The 17,377-nt window shown below is 45.9% G+C and overlaps 1 protein-coding gene across 5 annotated transcripts in view; it reads right to left on the bottom strand.

Moving 5' to 3' along the window:
• Nucleotides 1-17,377, bottom strand: part of LOC101469427 (glutamate receptor ionotropic, delta-1) — a 594,275-nt gene that overhangs the window by 58,952 nt on the left and 517,946 nt on the right. For all 5 annotated transcript variants that reach the window (XM_076887763.1, XM_076887764.1, XM_076887765.1 and 2 more), the window contains one exon: nt 15,670-15,789. In XM_076887763.1, the coding sequence (XP_076743878.1) occupies nt 15,670-15,789 (120 nt within the window). The remainder of the gene's footprint in view (nt 1-15,669; nt 15,790-17,377) is intronic.

Below are 17,377 nucleotides of genomic sequence, written 5' to 3'. Positions count from 1 at the left end.
CATATTTGTTTAATATGTGCATTGAAGGACATGTCCTGGTCAAACATGACTCCAAGGTTCCTCACAGCGTTACTGGAGGCCAAGGTAATGCCATCCAGAGTAAGAATCTGCTAAGATACCATATTTCTAAGATTTTCAGGGCCGAGTACAATAACCTCAGTTTGATCTGAAGTAAGAAGCAGAAAGTTAGCGGCCATCCAGGTCTTTATGTCTTTAAGACATTCCTGCAGTTTAACTCATTGGTGTGTGTTATCTGGCTTCATGGACAGATGGAGCTGGGTGTCATCTGCATAGCAGTGTAAATGTATGCTATGTCTTCTAATGATGCTGCCTAAGGGAAGCATGTATAATGTAAACAGAACTGGACTTATGTGAACAAATGGGAGTCTGAAACAAATTAATGACGAAGCCGCTGGCGTGGCTCATTTATGCACACGGTTTCTTTGAGTGGGGGAGCTGAATGCACTGTGTGCAAACATGCAAGCATGTTTCTTCTGAGTTTCATATGTTTTTATATGTTTTAGAAAGTCTATACAGTGTTGGGGGAAGTCATTGCCGCTGATCAGCTTAATACTAAAACATTTTACTTTGCAACGAGGCAAAACGGTCTTTTTTTAGTAAAAAAGTAGTTTTGATGTTCATCACTTAGAAAGAATTTTCTTTGTTGCCTGATTGTCACAGCTTGAAAAAACGAGTAAAAACAAAAAAACTAAATTAACTGGGATTAGAATAAGAGTTAGGGTGGTCACGGATGACCTCTCAGACTCCGAGTTCACTTAGAGTCAAACAAAGCACCTCTGGTTCTCTGTTAGTTCATTAATTAATGGCGTCTGGTGGCGTTGGGGTCATCGGTGGGGGATAACTTTAAAATGATGCAATGCATTCATTTAAACTGAAATGAAACTGCATCAAACGACATAAACGACATCGTTCAGCAGCACTAGACTGCATGTGACAGTAAGAAACTGAACCAATTAACAGTCATTTAGTCGTAACTGAATAGTCCTTAATGCTCCTCGTTTTGCTCCACGACCCCGTAGAACTCCGGGCAGGGCCGCTGACGGTACTCACACCCTACTTTGATAACCACTGCAGCTAAATCGGGCCCCTATTAGAAGCTGAAGAGATTATCTGTCTGCTGTAGTCATCCCAGCTGTCCAGTGTCTGATTAAAAACTGCGACTCGCAGACACTCCCTCTGAGGATTGTGGGCGAGAGTATAATGTCTTCCGACACACGTTCAGTCGCTGCTGCCCATCGAAGGCGACGGAAAGAATACCAGCGTTTTTTTCTCCCCCCGTCTTTCATGGGAGGGCGATTTACTGGCAACAAATTGCTGGGAAGACACATCAAAAGTCAATGAGATGAGAAAAGTGAGGACAGATAGATGGGATAACACGCGGGGGAGGTCTGAAGGCGGCGAGTGCTGCGGCACAAGTTTGAGGGGAAAGAGGGCAATAACATTTCAATCTCTATCAGTCCTGATCTGGAGGAGGGAGAGGGGAGTGGTGCGTTTCATCTGCGGGGAAAATTTGCTTTGAGAAATGGCCCTGGGAGAGAGAGAGGAGAGGCATGGACAGCACAGAAAGATGGAGATGGAGATTGGGATAACACCAACACTGTGGGGGGAAAATGAATTGAGTGCGAGTCGCTCTTATCGCACCTCCAGCCAGGAAAAAAACATCTACCTGCACGTCGGAAACTCCGGAAAACTTTCCTGTGTGTGATCAGCCTCATCTTTATCCCCCCAAACACATTTAGACTGCCTAAAGAAATGAGATGTGAGATAAACAGCGCCGTCCTCTGTCTGCGCTCCCGGCTCGGTTAAATCCTCCCGAATCGGACAGATCAGACAAACGGGGGGGGGCGCGATTACTGATGAGAGACTGGGGAGGGACGGTCTCACTTTCAGCTTGTAATTAATTTTGTTTGCAAAGCAGATGCCAGCTTCGTTCTGCTCGGACGTAAAACAGGAACCACACGAACCGCCGGCACCAGCAGCCTCGCTGTTAGCAGCCAGTAAGACGGTGATGTGCCGAAAAGGGAATTCTGATGTTTCCATGTGCAAACAGACTGTAGTGAGCAGGATTTATGAAGCACATTTATCCCACAGTATCATCAATCCAGTCTTTTTGGTCCCTGTTTGTAGAACTGTCAGGTTATATTTGTTTCAGTATCTGCTGCCCTCTAAAGTTCTCTTGAAAAACACATTTTTAATGTTTTAATGACACTTTTTGCTTTTTAAAGCATCGGTACAGTCCCGATCAAACGTTTAAGATCACTTGAAAACTGGCACAAAAAAATCCTATTTTGCATGGTTGGATCTTAACAGGGTTCCAGGTGGAGCTTCATCATGCAACAAGAAGAAATGGGAGTGAGACGAAGCATGTTTTTGAGCATGCAGTTTATTAAAAACACTGAAACAGGCAGTTTTAGAAAGAAAGAAAGTGTACTTTATTGGTCCCCGTGGGGAAAATCCCTCTCTGCATTTAACCCATTCACTCAGTGAAGCAGTGGGCAGCCATTGGGCGCCCGGGGAGCAGTGTGTGGGGACGGTACCTTGCTCAGGGGTACCTCAGGGTAGCTGTTCAGGGGAATCGAACCCCCGACCTTACGATCATGGGGCCGCCACTCTACCTACTGAGCTATCCCTGCCCTTTACAGCTTTGGACCATGACCAAGGCCAAATCTGTCTATAAATGTGGATTGATTGTCACTTCCTATCAGGCAGTCACCCTGTCATGACGTTCTGATGGCAAAGGCAAAGAAATGTTCCCTTTTTGAACCTGGTCAGGTTGCAGAGTCTCTCGCAGCACTGCTGAGGTGGGACGCAGTAGGACAGTTATTTGGAATATCTTATGGAACAAAAAATTCACCAGCACTGAGCCGGAGGATCCAACTGGCTTTCCATCAAGACACTGGACGATCTCGACCCAAAGCAAGGCCGTTACTGGTGCCGACTGCAGCCCCATAACCATCAGATGCCCTCTGAGACTGAAGGGCTTCAAAAGGCCTCGTCTCTTTCGGACCATCCTGATCTAAATCCCACTGAGAACCTTTGGGGACGGATGGTAAGGGAAGTTTAAAAAATGGACAAACAGTTCCAGACAGTAGATGTCCTTCGTGCGGCCGTCTTCACCACTTGGAGAAATGTTCCCACTCGTGGAAACGCTTGCATCAAGCACACCACAACATCCATACGCTCAACAATAACGCTGGAGCTGCTCATTACTGAGTTCATGTTTGGAACTTTGATTTCTGTTTTGGTTATTTTGAGGCGTGGTGCTAAGCCTTTGCTGTAAAACTGCCTGTTTCAGTTGTTTTTAAGAAACTGCAGGTTAAAAACATGTTTTGTGTCACTCTCATTTCTTCTTGTTGCACGTTGAAGCTCGACTTGGAACCTTGTTTAGATCCAACCATGCAAAATATGATTTCTGGCCATTTTTCAAGTGGCTTTAAACTTTTGATCGGGACTGTTTATCACTTTACCAAAATCCACCCACAGAGCTTCAGAAATCCTGACCTATAAATTTTCCAAACTTTCTGGAAGGCAGGAAAGCTCCACTAACACTTTACTTTCCCTCCATGTCGGCTCTCAGCTGGGGGAGTTTAGGAGATGTGTTTGGTGTGATGTTGCTTCTCCTGAAAATCTCAATCTGAATCCGTTTTAAACGCAAACGACTAAACTCTGACATTTTTTTATGCTTCAGTCACAGCAGGGGAAACAGACGGCAATAGCAATGAGTCAGTCTGTTGCCGCTCTGTGACTGAATGGGGTCAAGTTGGCAATTACACACAATTTGTTTGCTGTTAACTTGAATAAATCAGCAGCAATAATAAATCTGTTGCTTTCTACATAAACAGAAATTTAAAATAACACTCAGAAACTAAATACTAAAGTATGTAAAAGCTGATGTATTAGCTGCAGGACGAGGATTTATCTACAAAATGACATGAAAGAGGTTGCTGTCTTATTTCTACTGGAGTGTGTCTGAGACTGGAGCTGTGGGGGACATTTTTCTTTTTAGGCAATTTTCACTAAAACAGCTCGAGATGAAATCCAAGTTTTAGGTTTTCCCACAGATTTATATTGGTACGTCACAGGAGCATGAGCCACTTTACATCATCTAAAATTTCAGGCACAACCAACCACTTCTCGTGAACACCTGGAAGTTGCTGTTGTGGTTTAAAGAGACAGTTAATTGTCTCCTAATGTTGTTTAATGCATGTGATTAGACACCGGCCACATATGACAGCTGAGGTAAACAGCTTCCACTCACTGCAGACACACAGCTGATGGAGTTGTTGGCCTGACAGCAGCTATCGTAGCGAAGACTGTGCTCTTGAAATGAGAGAGGAAAAAACAGAACTCAGAATTCATTCTGCTGACATCTAGTGGTGAGGCACCCCTGTACCTTTAGACCAGGGGTGGGCAATTCCAGGCCCCGAGTGCCGGTGTCCCTGCAGGGTTTAGATGTGTCCTTGAACCAACACAGATGATTTAAATGGATAAATTATCTCCTCGACATGTCCTGAAGTTCTCCAGAGGCCTGGTAACGAACTAACCATGTGATTCAGGTGTGTTGACCCAGGGTGAGATCTAAAACCTGCAGGACAACGGCCCTCAGGGCCTGGAATTGCCACCCCTGGTCTAGAAACAGGCATCACAGCGAGACAAACTTCAGGCTATACATTTTTGTTTCCAAGCTGTATGAAGCCTGGAGTCATTTCTGTACTGTTTGACTAAAGGAAGTAAAATAGCTCCCAGAGACTCTGCAGTTGTAACTAATCAAGACTTCAGGCAGACGGTAGAGAGACGTGCGGCAGTGACATGCAGCATGAAACAACTGTTTCCTCTGAAGATTGAAGAACGTAAACAAAACTAAACCGTGGATCATGAAAGAGCAGGATGTGGACACTTACAGAGTATTACTGTAGGTACAGCACACACCCGGGAGGCCAACATAAACATACAGGCTGTACATTTACACAGTGTCTACATGTCCATTTTACATATAGTGCGCACAATATCCATCAGCACATATGTGTATGAAGGTGCACAATAGATCGCACGTGTATTAATATTAATATGTCACAGAGAGGGTTACAAAGCAGGGGCTGCATTACATGCTAAGAGTGTACCGTATATTAGAGATAGATTTCTCTTCCTGTTTGGGGGGTACTGGTACATGATGGTGTGTGTGTGTGTGTGTGTGTGTGTGTGTGTGTGTGTGTGTGTGTGTGTGTGTGTGTGTGTGTGTGTGTGTGAGAGAAGCTCTGTGCTTGTTTTCTCCTAATGGCCATTATGCAACACAGGGGGACTCATAACTCAGAAGGAGAAGCCGGGAGATTAGATCTTCATTACTGCAGCAGCAACTGCTCTCACAGAGTGTGTGTGTGTGTGTGTGTGTGTGTCTGCAAGCTGCTAAATCATCTAAATTGCTATGCGTGCTCGTAAAAGTGTAAAAGTGTTCATACGTGTGCATGTTTCCTGCGTTTTGCTGCTTTTTTTCATTCACGTTTATTTGATGCAACGAGAGTAAAAAAATGAAAAATGTTTCATGTTTTCAGCACAAATCAAAAGCTGATTCGAAGCGAGACTCCCCGGAGCGATTTCCCACTCAGTCAGAGATCTTTCACTTAAAGTGAAAATGGGGAAAATCACCTCCCTCCACCTGTCGACTTATTTTCAGGACGAATTAAATATTAAAAGCACAGAGTTGTCTGTAATAGATCAGAAGTGTGTGACTGTTTGTGTTACTGAACACGATGGATTCGAGCCCCACGTTCATTCTCATTTTTCATCATCATCATCGTCTCCTTCGTCCAATCATCAGGCAGCTTTAACCCTGGTTTTCCTTCCTTTATTTTCATGTCCTCTCCCATCTTTATTTCATTTCTTTCATTTCCTTTGTCCTGTCCTCATTCCTCCTGCTTCCTTCCTCCCCTCTCTTCCTTTTTCCATTCCTTTAATCTTTCCTTTCCTTGATTCATTTCTCTTATTTTTATTTTCTTTCATTTCCTCCTTCATTTCTTTTTTATTACCTTTTCTTTATTTTCCCCCTTTTTTACTTTCCTTTTCCTATTTCCTCATTCTTTCTTTCCTTGTTTGTTCCCTTTTCTTTCTTGCTTCCTTTCTTCCTCTCCTTATTGCCTTTAGCTGTCTTTCCTGTCTTCCTTTCTTTTTCTCTTTGTTGTTCCTTTGTGCCTTTTACTCCTTGTTTTTTTAATCTATTTATTTTGGTTCCTTTTTTCTGTCCTTTCTATTTTTTTCTCGTCCCCAGTCTTTCCTTCCTTTTTGCTTTTCCTTTTTATTTATTTTTCCCTTTCTATGCCTCAAACTCTATTATTTTTTTCCTTTTTCTTTCTCTCCTTCCTTGTTTCCTTTTCCCTTTGCCCTCCCTCCCTTTTCTTTAATTCTTCTTTCCTTTCAGAGTTTTTCCCTTCCTTGTTTCCTTGTTTCCTTGTCCTTTCAGTGTTACATAATAAAGTTGGACCTCTTCTTAAAGGCAGATGTCCTGGTGCATTTCTACATTGCTGTGTTACCGCCTACAGTCACACATAAATTACTACGATGGCGTAACACTGTGCATAACCACACACTGCGTACTGCTCTACCACTGTCTGCATTGTGCAGATGAGGGATGACTTCAGTTATTCAGGGAGCTAATCAGGCTTTCATGATGAAACCACGGCAGCGCGCTGCTGCGGAGGTCAGGGTGACGCAGTGATGTCACGCGTGTGGTTTCATTATACCTGCTGCTCCTCGGTGCTGATTAATCGACTGTAAGACAGCAGCAACCTGCATTTACAGGTTTGGAATTAAAACCTCATCCATCCTGTTAAATACTAAGTGGTTTGATGTGGAGGAGAGCTCGCTGTTGTGAACGGGGCCGCCGTTAATCGAGGTTACCGTAACATGGTTAACAACTTTTTCACTGATTGGAAAAATTAATCGCTGTCGTGTGAACGATGGCTGCCTTCTTTCACAAAGCACGGCGCAGCGCTGCACAGCCGACTGTGAAACCGTGAAACTTAAATATGCGACCGCGCTGCTGTCGACGAACCGTTTTCACTCTTTCTCAAAGCGACTGTCGAGCGGAGGGTCGACAGGAAGTTCCATCAGACATAAAAACACTGCACGCGGTGTTAACATCCAGTGTTCAGCATCACGCTGCTCTATAAGCCAAATAAACGGTTCAGGAGCCTGTCCAGATGTGTAAGCTGTCAGATCCACTGATGCTGATGCTAAACAAGGCGTCCCTGGACTATGTGTACGACTTCTCTGCATCATGCAGCCTGGTGCAGAGTTCCTGAGCTCGTGCACTGATTCCATCACACAATCAGCTGAAGGCTTCAACATCCTGGACATGCAGCTCTGATTATCAGTCTTTTCTCTTCTGATGACATCATCAACTATGTTGAGGGAAATTATTTTGAAATCTTTCCATAGTCAGTTTGTAGTTTTGGTTTTAATCTTTACTTTTGTTAAACTCTGCCTCTCCGATGCTCTTTCTTACCCACTCGTGTTGCTGACCTGCTGCCAGTCAGAAAGTTTCCCTCCAGCTGTTTCTTCTTAGCACCGCCTACTTTTTCCATCCTGTTTTATAGAGACGTGTTGCTGCAATCAAATTCAAAGTCAGCCATGTCTCTCTTAAAGCATGTGTCCAGGTTACACATCGGATATTTTTTGCGCTCTGTTTGTGTTTTGTTTTTAACATTTTACCCAGAACCGGGTTGTGTAACACTACTTGGTATATATATCCAGCATATCCAGGCTCTGGCAGTACAGACATGAAGTCCTGACAGAAGAGCTAAAACAGGAAAAAGTCAACAGGAAATAAAAAACCTGCCGTCTGCCGCCGGAACAAGAAAAGGAAAAAGTGCAGCACAAACATGAAAACTGTGCAGGAAATGAGCGAGCAGATTACTTTTCTGGCATTTACTCAGCCGTCCGTAGCCTTCGTGGACACAGACGAGGGAAGCACATCAGAAACAGCGAAGGTTAGAAAAGAAAATCTCTGATGATGTTTGGAAGCTTTATAATGTGTAAAAATGTGATTTATAATAACAAGTAAAGACAAACTCAGATCAGGACGGACTGACTGATGCACCACAGAGCAGGTAAATTACGTTTTTCTTCAATAAACACATTTTGATCGTTCTGCAGCGCCCTACACGATGGACCAGGGAGGAGTCACTCCGCTGTTCGACTCGATCGTCTGAGGCGAAGACTCCACGTCAGCCAGTGGACAGTTTGGAAAATATGAAGGCCATCAGATTTGGACTGAACTGTATTTTCACGAGTTTCACAGTTTTTCGTTTCATGCTACACTCGTCACTTTAAGTAACAAGTTACTAACTGAAACCTTCTGATGATGCAGTTAAACACAAAGTTTCCTGCAAACAAGCCTTTCATTTACAGTTCAAGTCTACAGTTTCATTGCACGTGTACAATAAATACGAATAAAGGGCTGTTCTATTCTAATTCACTTTTTCCTGCAGATGAAATTATGCTCTTCTTTTTCTTGTTCTGAGATATTTCCAGTATCAAACCTCTTTAGAAAACGCTCTGGTTGCCATGGCAAAATGTGTGTTTAACCAGGTGGCAAGTAGTTGCAGACTGCTGCTCGATGAAATCGGTGACAAAGAGCGGTCGCCGCGGTCGCCTGTAGTTTACCTCGAAGACGCCAGCGAGACTGAAAAGACGGATCAAACTAAACCAGAAACAGTTCGCCTTCAAAGTAAAAGTTCTGCCTTGGCATTGTAACCAACAGGGTTCAAAGGCTTCCACTTTTACTTTGGAGGCGAACTCTTTCTGTTTCCAGTCTGCAAGTTTGATGTTTTACATTCAAATATGGCAGCAACACTCAGTGATTGGCTGGCTCGGGCTGCTTCATCTTTCTGAGCTCCACCTCTGCGCGGCTTGTTTCAGCACACAGCATAATGACAGCTGCTGAGACGGCCTCACAAAATCATAAAGTTTCTGTGGATATTCATATTTTCTTAATTCATTGGTGCAGATGTGTGCTCTAATGACAAATATCACATTCTGATAAATGTGAAACGCTTTGCTGTGGCTTCATAAAGCAACGAGCGCTCCATCATTAAACTACGCAGTCGTGCGTTTCAAGCAAAGAGACATATGATTGACGGGTGTTGATTGGCTCTTTGAGGAAGGGGCGGGACCACAGATTTCTATCCAACAGACTTTGAATGATTCTTCTTTGTAATGTCTCCGACTCCTTTAACTTCCTGCTTTTATCTATTATCCAAGATGGCGCCGAGTATGGCAGCCTCGTCGCGAGCTCCCCCAAGCAACGGCTTTCTTCTGTGTTTAATTTTACTTTTCCTTTATTTTTTCACGAGCAGCACTTGTCTCCTTGTGTACGACCGACAAACCTTACTGGACATAAAAGACGGTCTTTCTTATAACTTTCCGGAGTTCAAGTTTTGCAACACGGACGCTCCGTTTGCAGACCCCCCATTCATCTCACCTGAGACGCCTTTGTTCTCTGGCCCTGGAGGCCGCAAACGCCGACGCAGAGGGAGAAGATCTGGCGTTCTGGTTCGACTGAGACGGCGCACTTACAGACCACCGTTACCCAGTTTATTACTGGCTAATGTGCAGTCTCTGGAGAACAAGCTGTGCGAGCTTCGGGCACGGATCTCATTCCAGCGAGAGATGCGGGACTGCTGCGTGATCTGGCTCACAGAAACCTGGCTATCGGACAAGGTACCGGACTCCGCAATACAACTACCGGGGTTCTCCGTGCACCACGCGGACAGGTCACAGGATCTTACTGGGAAAAGCAGAGGCGGTGGTGTGTGTTTCATGATCAACAACAGCTGGTGTGATTATGCGAACGTGCACCCGGTCAAATCCTTCTGCTCACCGGACCTGGAGTACCTGATGATTAAGTGCCGGCCATTCTGGCTACCGAGGGAATTTACAGCAGTGATTATTACGGCCGTTTACATTCCCCCACAAGCCGACACTGACCGTGCACTCAGGGAACTGTACAGCGCGATCAGCAGCGAGGAAACCGCACACCCAGAGGCAGCGTTTATCACAGCCGGAGACTTTAATAAGGGAAACCTGAAGAAAGTCTCACCAAAACTCCATCAACACATCCTTTTCAACACACGTGGAGACCGGCTACTCGACCACTGTTACACCTCTTTCCGGGATGCGTACAAAGCCCTCCCCCGCGCCCCATTCGGCCAATCAGATCACCGCTCCATCCTGCTCCTGCCCGCCTACAGGCAGAAGCTGAAACAGGAAGCTCCAACCCGGAGGGCGGTGCACTGTTGGACGGACCAATCGGAGTCTGCGCTGCGGGACTGTTTTGATCACGCAGACTGGGAAATGTTTCACGTGGCTGCTAGGGACATTGATGAGTACACAGACTCAGTCTGCGGATTTATCAGGAAATGCGTGGAAGATGTCGTCCCATCCAGAACAGTTAAATCCTTCCCAAATCAAAAACCCTGGATTAACGGAGATGTTCGCGCGGCACTGGCGGCACCGAACACCGCCTTTGCCTCCGCGAACACATCGGACTACAAACACGCACATTACCAACTCCGGAAGACGATCAAAGCAGCCAAACGTGAGTACAGGGACAGGGTGGAGCAACAGTTTGACAACCCTCAGAGTATGTGGCAGGGACTAAACACGATCACAGACTTTAGAGGGAAAACCAGCACACCGCAGACCACGGCCTCTCTGTGTGAGGATCTAAACGTATTCTACGCTAGATTCGACACAGCGAACACCATGAGACCGGACAGTGTGCGCACCGCGGATGACGTCAGTGCACACACTGTGTCTGAGGAGGATGTGCGGAAGTGCTTCAGGAAGGTGAACGCACGCAAAGCTACTGGTCCGGACGGGATTCCCGGCCGCGTCCTCAAGTCATGCGCGGCTCAGCTGGCTGGAGTGTTCACGCACATCTTCAACCTTTCCCTCTCTCTGTCTGTAGTCCCAGCCTGCTTCAAAATGGCCACCATCGTCCCTGTACCCAAATCCTCCACCATCTCCTCATTGAACGACTGGCGACCTGTAGCCCTGACCCCCATCGTAAGCAAATGCTTCGAGAAGCTGGTCAGGGACTTCATCTGCTCTGTACTACCCGACTCACTGGACCCTCTACAGTTCGCATACCGCCACAACAGGTCCACTGATGATGCCATAGCCCTGACACTACACACTGCCCTGTCACACCTGGAGAAGAGAGACACGTATGTGAGGATGCTGTTTGTAGATTACAGCTCAGCATTCAATACCATCGTTCCCTCGAAGCTGGACAGGAAACTGCAGGATCTAGGACCGAGCAGCTCCCTCTGCAGCTGGATCCTTAGCTTCCTGTCTGACAGACGCCAGGTGGTCAGACTGGGCAGCATCACCTCATCCCCCATCACACTGAACACTGGTGCTCCACAGGGGTGTGTACTGAGCCCTCTCCTGTACTCACTCTACACCTACGACTGCACAGCCACTAACAGCTCCAACATCATTGTGAAGTTTGCGGACGACACTACAGTGGTGGGTCTTATCACCAACGGTGATGAGACGGCTTACAGGGAGGAGGTCAGCGCCCTGACCCACTGGTGTCAAGACAACCATCTCACCCTCAACGTCGCAAAGACAAAGGAGTTGATAGTGGACTTCCGGAGGTGCAGAGAAGTACACACCCCCATCACCATCAGCGGCGCTGCTGTGGAGAGAGTGAGCAGCTTCCGGTTCCTTGGAGTACATCTGGCTGAGGATCTTACGTGGTCAGTACACACAAACAAAACAGTGAAGAAGGCCCAGCAGCGCCTCTTCTTTCTCAGGAGACTGAAAAGATTCGGCATGAGCCCCCGCATCCTCAGGACCTTCTATCGCTGTGCCATTGAGAGCATCCTCACTGGATGCATCACCACCTGGTATGGCAACAGCACCGCCTACAACTGCAAAGCTCTCCAGCGAGTAGTGCGGTGCTCTGAACGGATAATTGGAGGTGAGCTTCCCTCCCTCCAAGACATCTACAGGAAGCGCTGCCTGAGGAAAGCGGGGAGGATCATCAAGGACTCCAGTCACCCCAGCCATAAACTGTTCAGACTGCTTCCATCAGGAAGGAGGTTCTGCAGCATCCGGTCCCGTACCAGCAGACTGAGAGACAGCTTCTTCCATCAGGCCATCAGACTGCTGAACACGTCATAGACACCTCAGCTTCACTACTGGAACTTTAACATTATGCACTCCACACTGTATATAAATGCCACTTGTTTTGCACATGTCTCACTCTGTATATTTTATTTGATTTTATTTATTGTTTACTCTATTTAATTTGTAAAATATGTGTACACACACACACACACACACACACACACACACGTAGAAAAATATTTAGCATACACATCCAGAAATGCATACACTATTATATATTGTACATATATTTATTAGTTTCAGATGTAGCCATTCTTGTATTTTGCACAACTCTGTTGCTTGTGAAGCTCGCACACAAGAATTTCACTCACATGTGCTGTACCAATGTACCTGCACATGTGATGTGACAATAAAAGTGATTTGATTTGGTTTTCCTTAAATTACAAAAGTGTATTTTAAAGGGCAACGCTCCAGTTTTACTCTAAATATAATTTCAACCAAATACATCAGACGGCAGCCGGTTTATGTTTGACTGTCAGTTTTAATTTTTCACATTTTTAGACCCTTTTCTGCAGATGACAGGTGCCTCTGTAGAGGAGTGTTAAGGTTCAAAATTGAGGAGGGAGAGTACAAACCACCCTTGGTCCAGAAGCTCTTGGTCCAACAATGATTTTAATGAACACACGTGTGGGAAGACACTCTGTACGCAGACAGCCAGTAGTCCTCGACTTAATCAAAGCATGAACAGATATTTTATAGCATCAGGGTTTGATTTACTGACGCCCCTTCATGCGTCACAGATACATTTTATACATAGATCAGATCAACACTACAATGGCTTTTAACCCAGAAGATCATCTTCTATTTTCATGGCTGGTACTTTCCGTCCTTGTCTTAAAGTGAATTGTCCCTCTTTCTTGCCGAGACATGAGTAATCTCTCCTCTAAATAAATCTAACTAATGTGTGTGTATGTGTTGACCTCACATGCTCTTTGTGTCACCTCTTCACCTACTGTCTGTGTCTCGTCCTCAAACGCTCTTTCTCAATTCACCTGTTGCACTTCTGACCTTTCACTAGACCAGAAGCTCACTGAGACTATGCGTATGTCTTCTACTAAATAAATGTCTTAACCAAGAATCTCTACTAAAACCTTAATATAAAATGATCTGATATATAAGTGTTTTGTAAGCATGTATTGCAATTCCTTCTATGGCTCCAAGTCACTTGCACAATAGATTGTCCGAACATCGCGCCGAACAAAGCTTCCAACCCCCAATTAATTGACCGAGCTCCAACTCTTTAATAAGCACAGATATGCATTGTGTATAAAATAGTCATAACTGCTTAAGGCCTTCTTAAAGCTATCTGTTACATTGTTAAAGCCTCGTCTTAGCCTGCTGCTCAAAATAACTTCCACTTCTGCAAACTCTCTGCAAGCCTGTTTCCTGTCAGCCTGTGACTTTTAGCTTTTCTGAAAGACACACACTGTTCAACCCCTGAATGCAATATAAACTCCAGATTATATTATTAATGCAATGGTAATGATGACAATTATTTAACAATAGCAGTAAAATAATTTCCCTGCTCCACAGGAGCTACGAATCAGGCCGATGAGTCAGCGCAGTCGCTAAATCCAAACGCACGTTTTCTCTTTAAACTGCTCTTTCTCTGCTTTCCATCCTATAAAGAGCTGATTGTGTTTTTCCTGCCAGCTCAGCAGCAGCAGATGAAGTCAGCTGACATTCATATCTGTGTCATTACAGAGAGCGCCGCTATCAGACGCCGGTCGTGTAGCGGCAACATTAACAGCAGGCCGGAGGACACCCTGCAGCACTGTATGTGACTCTGAAAATAACCCAGAGTGGGCTGTAATGAGCTGTAGCGCCTTTAATGTGAGTCACTGATACATGTGCCTGTTATGGGCTTTTTGCACTTTTGCTACTATAATAAACCTTTTGCTACCAACAAAGCGACTCTTATGCTGTCTCCTGCACAAACATGTCGCTACAAAACCTGAACAGATTTCCTTCCCGGAGGCTTATGTAGCGATCAGGCGTAGATTACCCTGAAGGTGTGCTGTGGTATCACCAACATGTTAGCAGTATGTCCTTTAAGTCCTCTAAGCTGCGAGGCGGGCCTCCGTGGATCGGACTCGTTCGAGCTACAGCAGCTCGCCTTCGATCTCTACGTGCATCAGTGAGCCTGCAGACCAGAAACAACTAGAAGAGCTGCAGTCCTGGAGACGCTCTGACCCAGTCGTGCCTGTCTGATGGGTGTAATAACTAGCGACCAGCTGTATGTGGAGTTTGCATGTTACCCCCTAATCTTGCGCATCGTCAGCAACACTGAAAAACACGCCGTCATGACTCAGGAGCAAAGACTGTATATAAAGGCGGACATCGCCACGATGCAACACTCGTGACAGTCGCACTGATTCCTGTTCGTTGGGTTAAAATCCCTTCATTGCTCAAAGGTTAACGCTCCACCTGAAGAGTCTCACCAATGAAAACAGAATAAATGACAATTAAATGAAAGGAATAAACAGAGTTCATTTAAGGTCGTACAGCCGTTAGTTGCTCTTCTAGGAGTAAAAAAAACACCAGTGGTTAGTTTTCACCATCCTGGATAAAGCGAAGCAGCGTCTCAGTTTCCAAACCTGAGGGATCCAGGTGTGTTTTCCTTCCATCACATCAGCAGTTGTTTTCTCTTCTCCAACTTCAAACTTCAGCACAGAAGCTGCACGTCCAGCAGGGCCCAGGTGCCAAAGCTCAGTCTGAGCACTTAATGTTGAAGGAATCCCCACGTTTAATGAAGCAGAGCCTTCGTGAGGATATGAAAGACGCAGGCTGGGAGGGGCGGGCACCAACCGCAGCGCTCCGCTACGGCCAACACAACGACCGATGACGCTGAACTCCACCGACAGCAACAACGGCAGCTAATGGCGCTCCTCTGTGCGCCACAGGCTAACGCCGCTCTGAACAAACACGCCGCAGAGACACCGTCGGACGGGTTTGTGGTGTGGATGTTTGTCTGAAGCCATTTCCACAAGTTTAACCCCAGAAACGTGTGTGTGTGTAGATGTTTAGACATCTTTGTGAGGACAGAAAATTAGCATGAGTTTCAAGACATTTCTGAGACTCAAACTGTGGTTTTAGTCTCAGGGGTACAGCAGGGTGATGGTTAGGTTTAGGCTCAGCTTTCATTTGTGATGGGTTAGGGTCGGGGCACCTAGTGAGACCATTATGTCAGTGAGACGTCCTCACTGAGATATGGAAACCAGTGTGTGTGTGTCAGACAGGGTGGATTATCTGGTTCCACTTCCCCAAAAACACACGTGACACAAACACATGAAGAACTGTGTTTTGCTCTTTACTGAACACAGCGACGTGCTGGAGAATAATCAAAAATCGAATATTTTAGCTTTATTTGTTCCTCCCCCAGGAGGAAAACGTCTTCCGAGATCCGACACACACTCGGGCGACGTCGACTGCTCATCTGTTAAAGTATGAACTCACCCTCTTGATGTCCTTGCCGAAGGTCTCGCTGAAGCTCGAGCCGAGGATCTCAAACTGGACGTGGGAGTTGGAGCCGTTGTCCTTAAAGTCCATCGTACCCGTCAGACCTGTGATATTTCCCTGAAGAGGAGGGTGGCAGACAGAGAGGAGAGAGACGGGGGTTTAGAAGTCACGCAGGATGATCTGTGCTCGCCGTCTGACACAATCAGGCTTTCCCCAGAACCTTCAGATGCCCCACTTTCTTCTTTTATTACTTTGTGACGATCTTTGACTCGAGCTGCTACCTTCTTTACCTGCTACCTGATTATATTTGGTTATTTCAGGAACAGTTTGTAATCCGTGTTCAAACGAGACACGAGCTGAGAATGACAACTTCCTGTGCTATTGATGGATTTATGCTCCAGAAATCTGTCAATTTACCTGAACAATGACAGGCAGCAGGCCTCTTTTGTACTGGGAGCCTCGCAGCAGCGTGTATCAGCACCCATGCCAGGGGATAAAAGCAGCAATACTACAGCCGTACACGTCTATGTTAAATATGAACACAAATCCTAAAAGCCCCTCCTGACTGAAATAATGAAAAACACGAGTCATCCACAAGACGACTCTTTCAAATGAAGATAACGTGTATGAGACGGGAGCATAACCCTGACCCCCGTCCCAGCAATCAGGCAGATGTTAACAGGTTAAAGGGGCAAGAAGAAAGGACCAGGTGACCTCTGAAACACCTGCTGCTACACTTCCTGCATCTTTAACACCGACACCGAAAATGTGAGGAACGCAGAGATCCCAGGGTGCAGTGGGAGCCAATAAATATAGACCTAAATATTTGATGACCATCTTTATCAGGTCTGGCTGCTCTGCAGAACGATGAGGCGCCATATAGAACATCATCAGAGTCTGACTGAATGAGTTCAGCCCGTGACTGCTGTGCCACGAAAGGCCACGGATGAAATGTCACTTCATGACTTCCATCAGTTCGTGTTGGATGTAAAGCATGACTGAAGACGGTCATCACAGCAGGCCGGCCAACTAAATGTTCCTCTGTCAGCAGCAAAGGTCACGTTCGTCGTCACCTGGAGGAAATTAATGTTTGAAAATGTTTGGCTCTTTCAAAGATGTGCCCGAGTAAACGCATTCAACACACACCTGCCAGAGGAGGGACGCCGCTTTTCACGTCTTCGGATACGCGCGACATAAAAAGTTCTCGGCTTCTGCCATTTTTCACTCAGCGAATGTCGTCCTGTCTTTAAGTTATCGTCCATTTCATCAGCAAAGTAGCCCAGACTCGTCTGGGGGTAATGACCAACTCTGAGGTGAGACGCAGCAAAAGTGCGTCCATAACAATCAAACTGACAAACGACCGCCTGGAGCACGAAACAGGAGCTTCGAGGTTGGACGGGGAACCTCAGAAAGGGCGTGTTTGAGATGGAACAAGACCGAATGAATGTTTCCATCACTAACCAGCTGGAATAATGGCTGCGGCAGTTTGAGGATTGTACAGCTCACATTCAGATTCATTACACTTGATGGATGCTGCAGGTGCAGCTCACGTTTGTTATTTCCAGAGCAGTTTGTGAAACGTTAAATGCAGCAACCTTGACCTCCGAGCGATGCCGGTCCAGTGCAGAGGCAGGACAGTTGGTCGTGTGAGGAGTCACAGCCTCATCAGCTCGGAGGTGAGGCTCCTCCCCCTCATCAGACGAGC

Source organism: Maylandia zebra, linkage group LG8, assembly GCF_041146795.1.
Source record: "Maylandia zebra isolate NMK-2024a linkage group LG8, Mzebra_GT3a, whole genome shotgun sequence".
Taxonomy (NCBI): Eukaryota; Metazoa; Chordata; class Actinopteri; order Cichliformes; family Cichlidae; genus Maylandia; species Maylandia zebra.
This window is presented reverse-complemented; position numbering and strand designations above follow the sequence as displayed.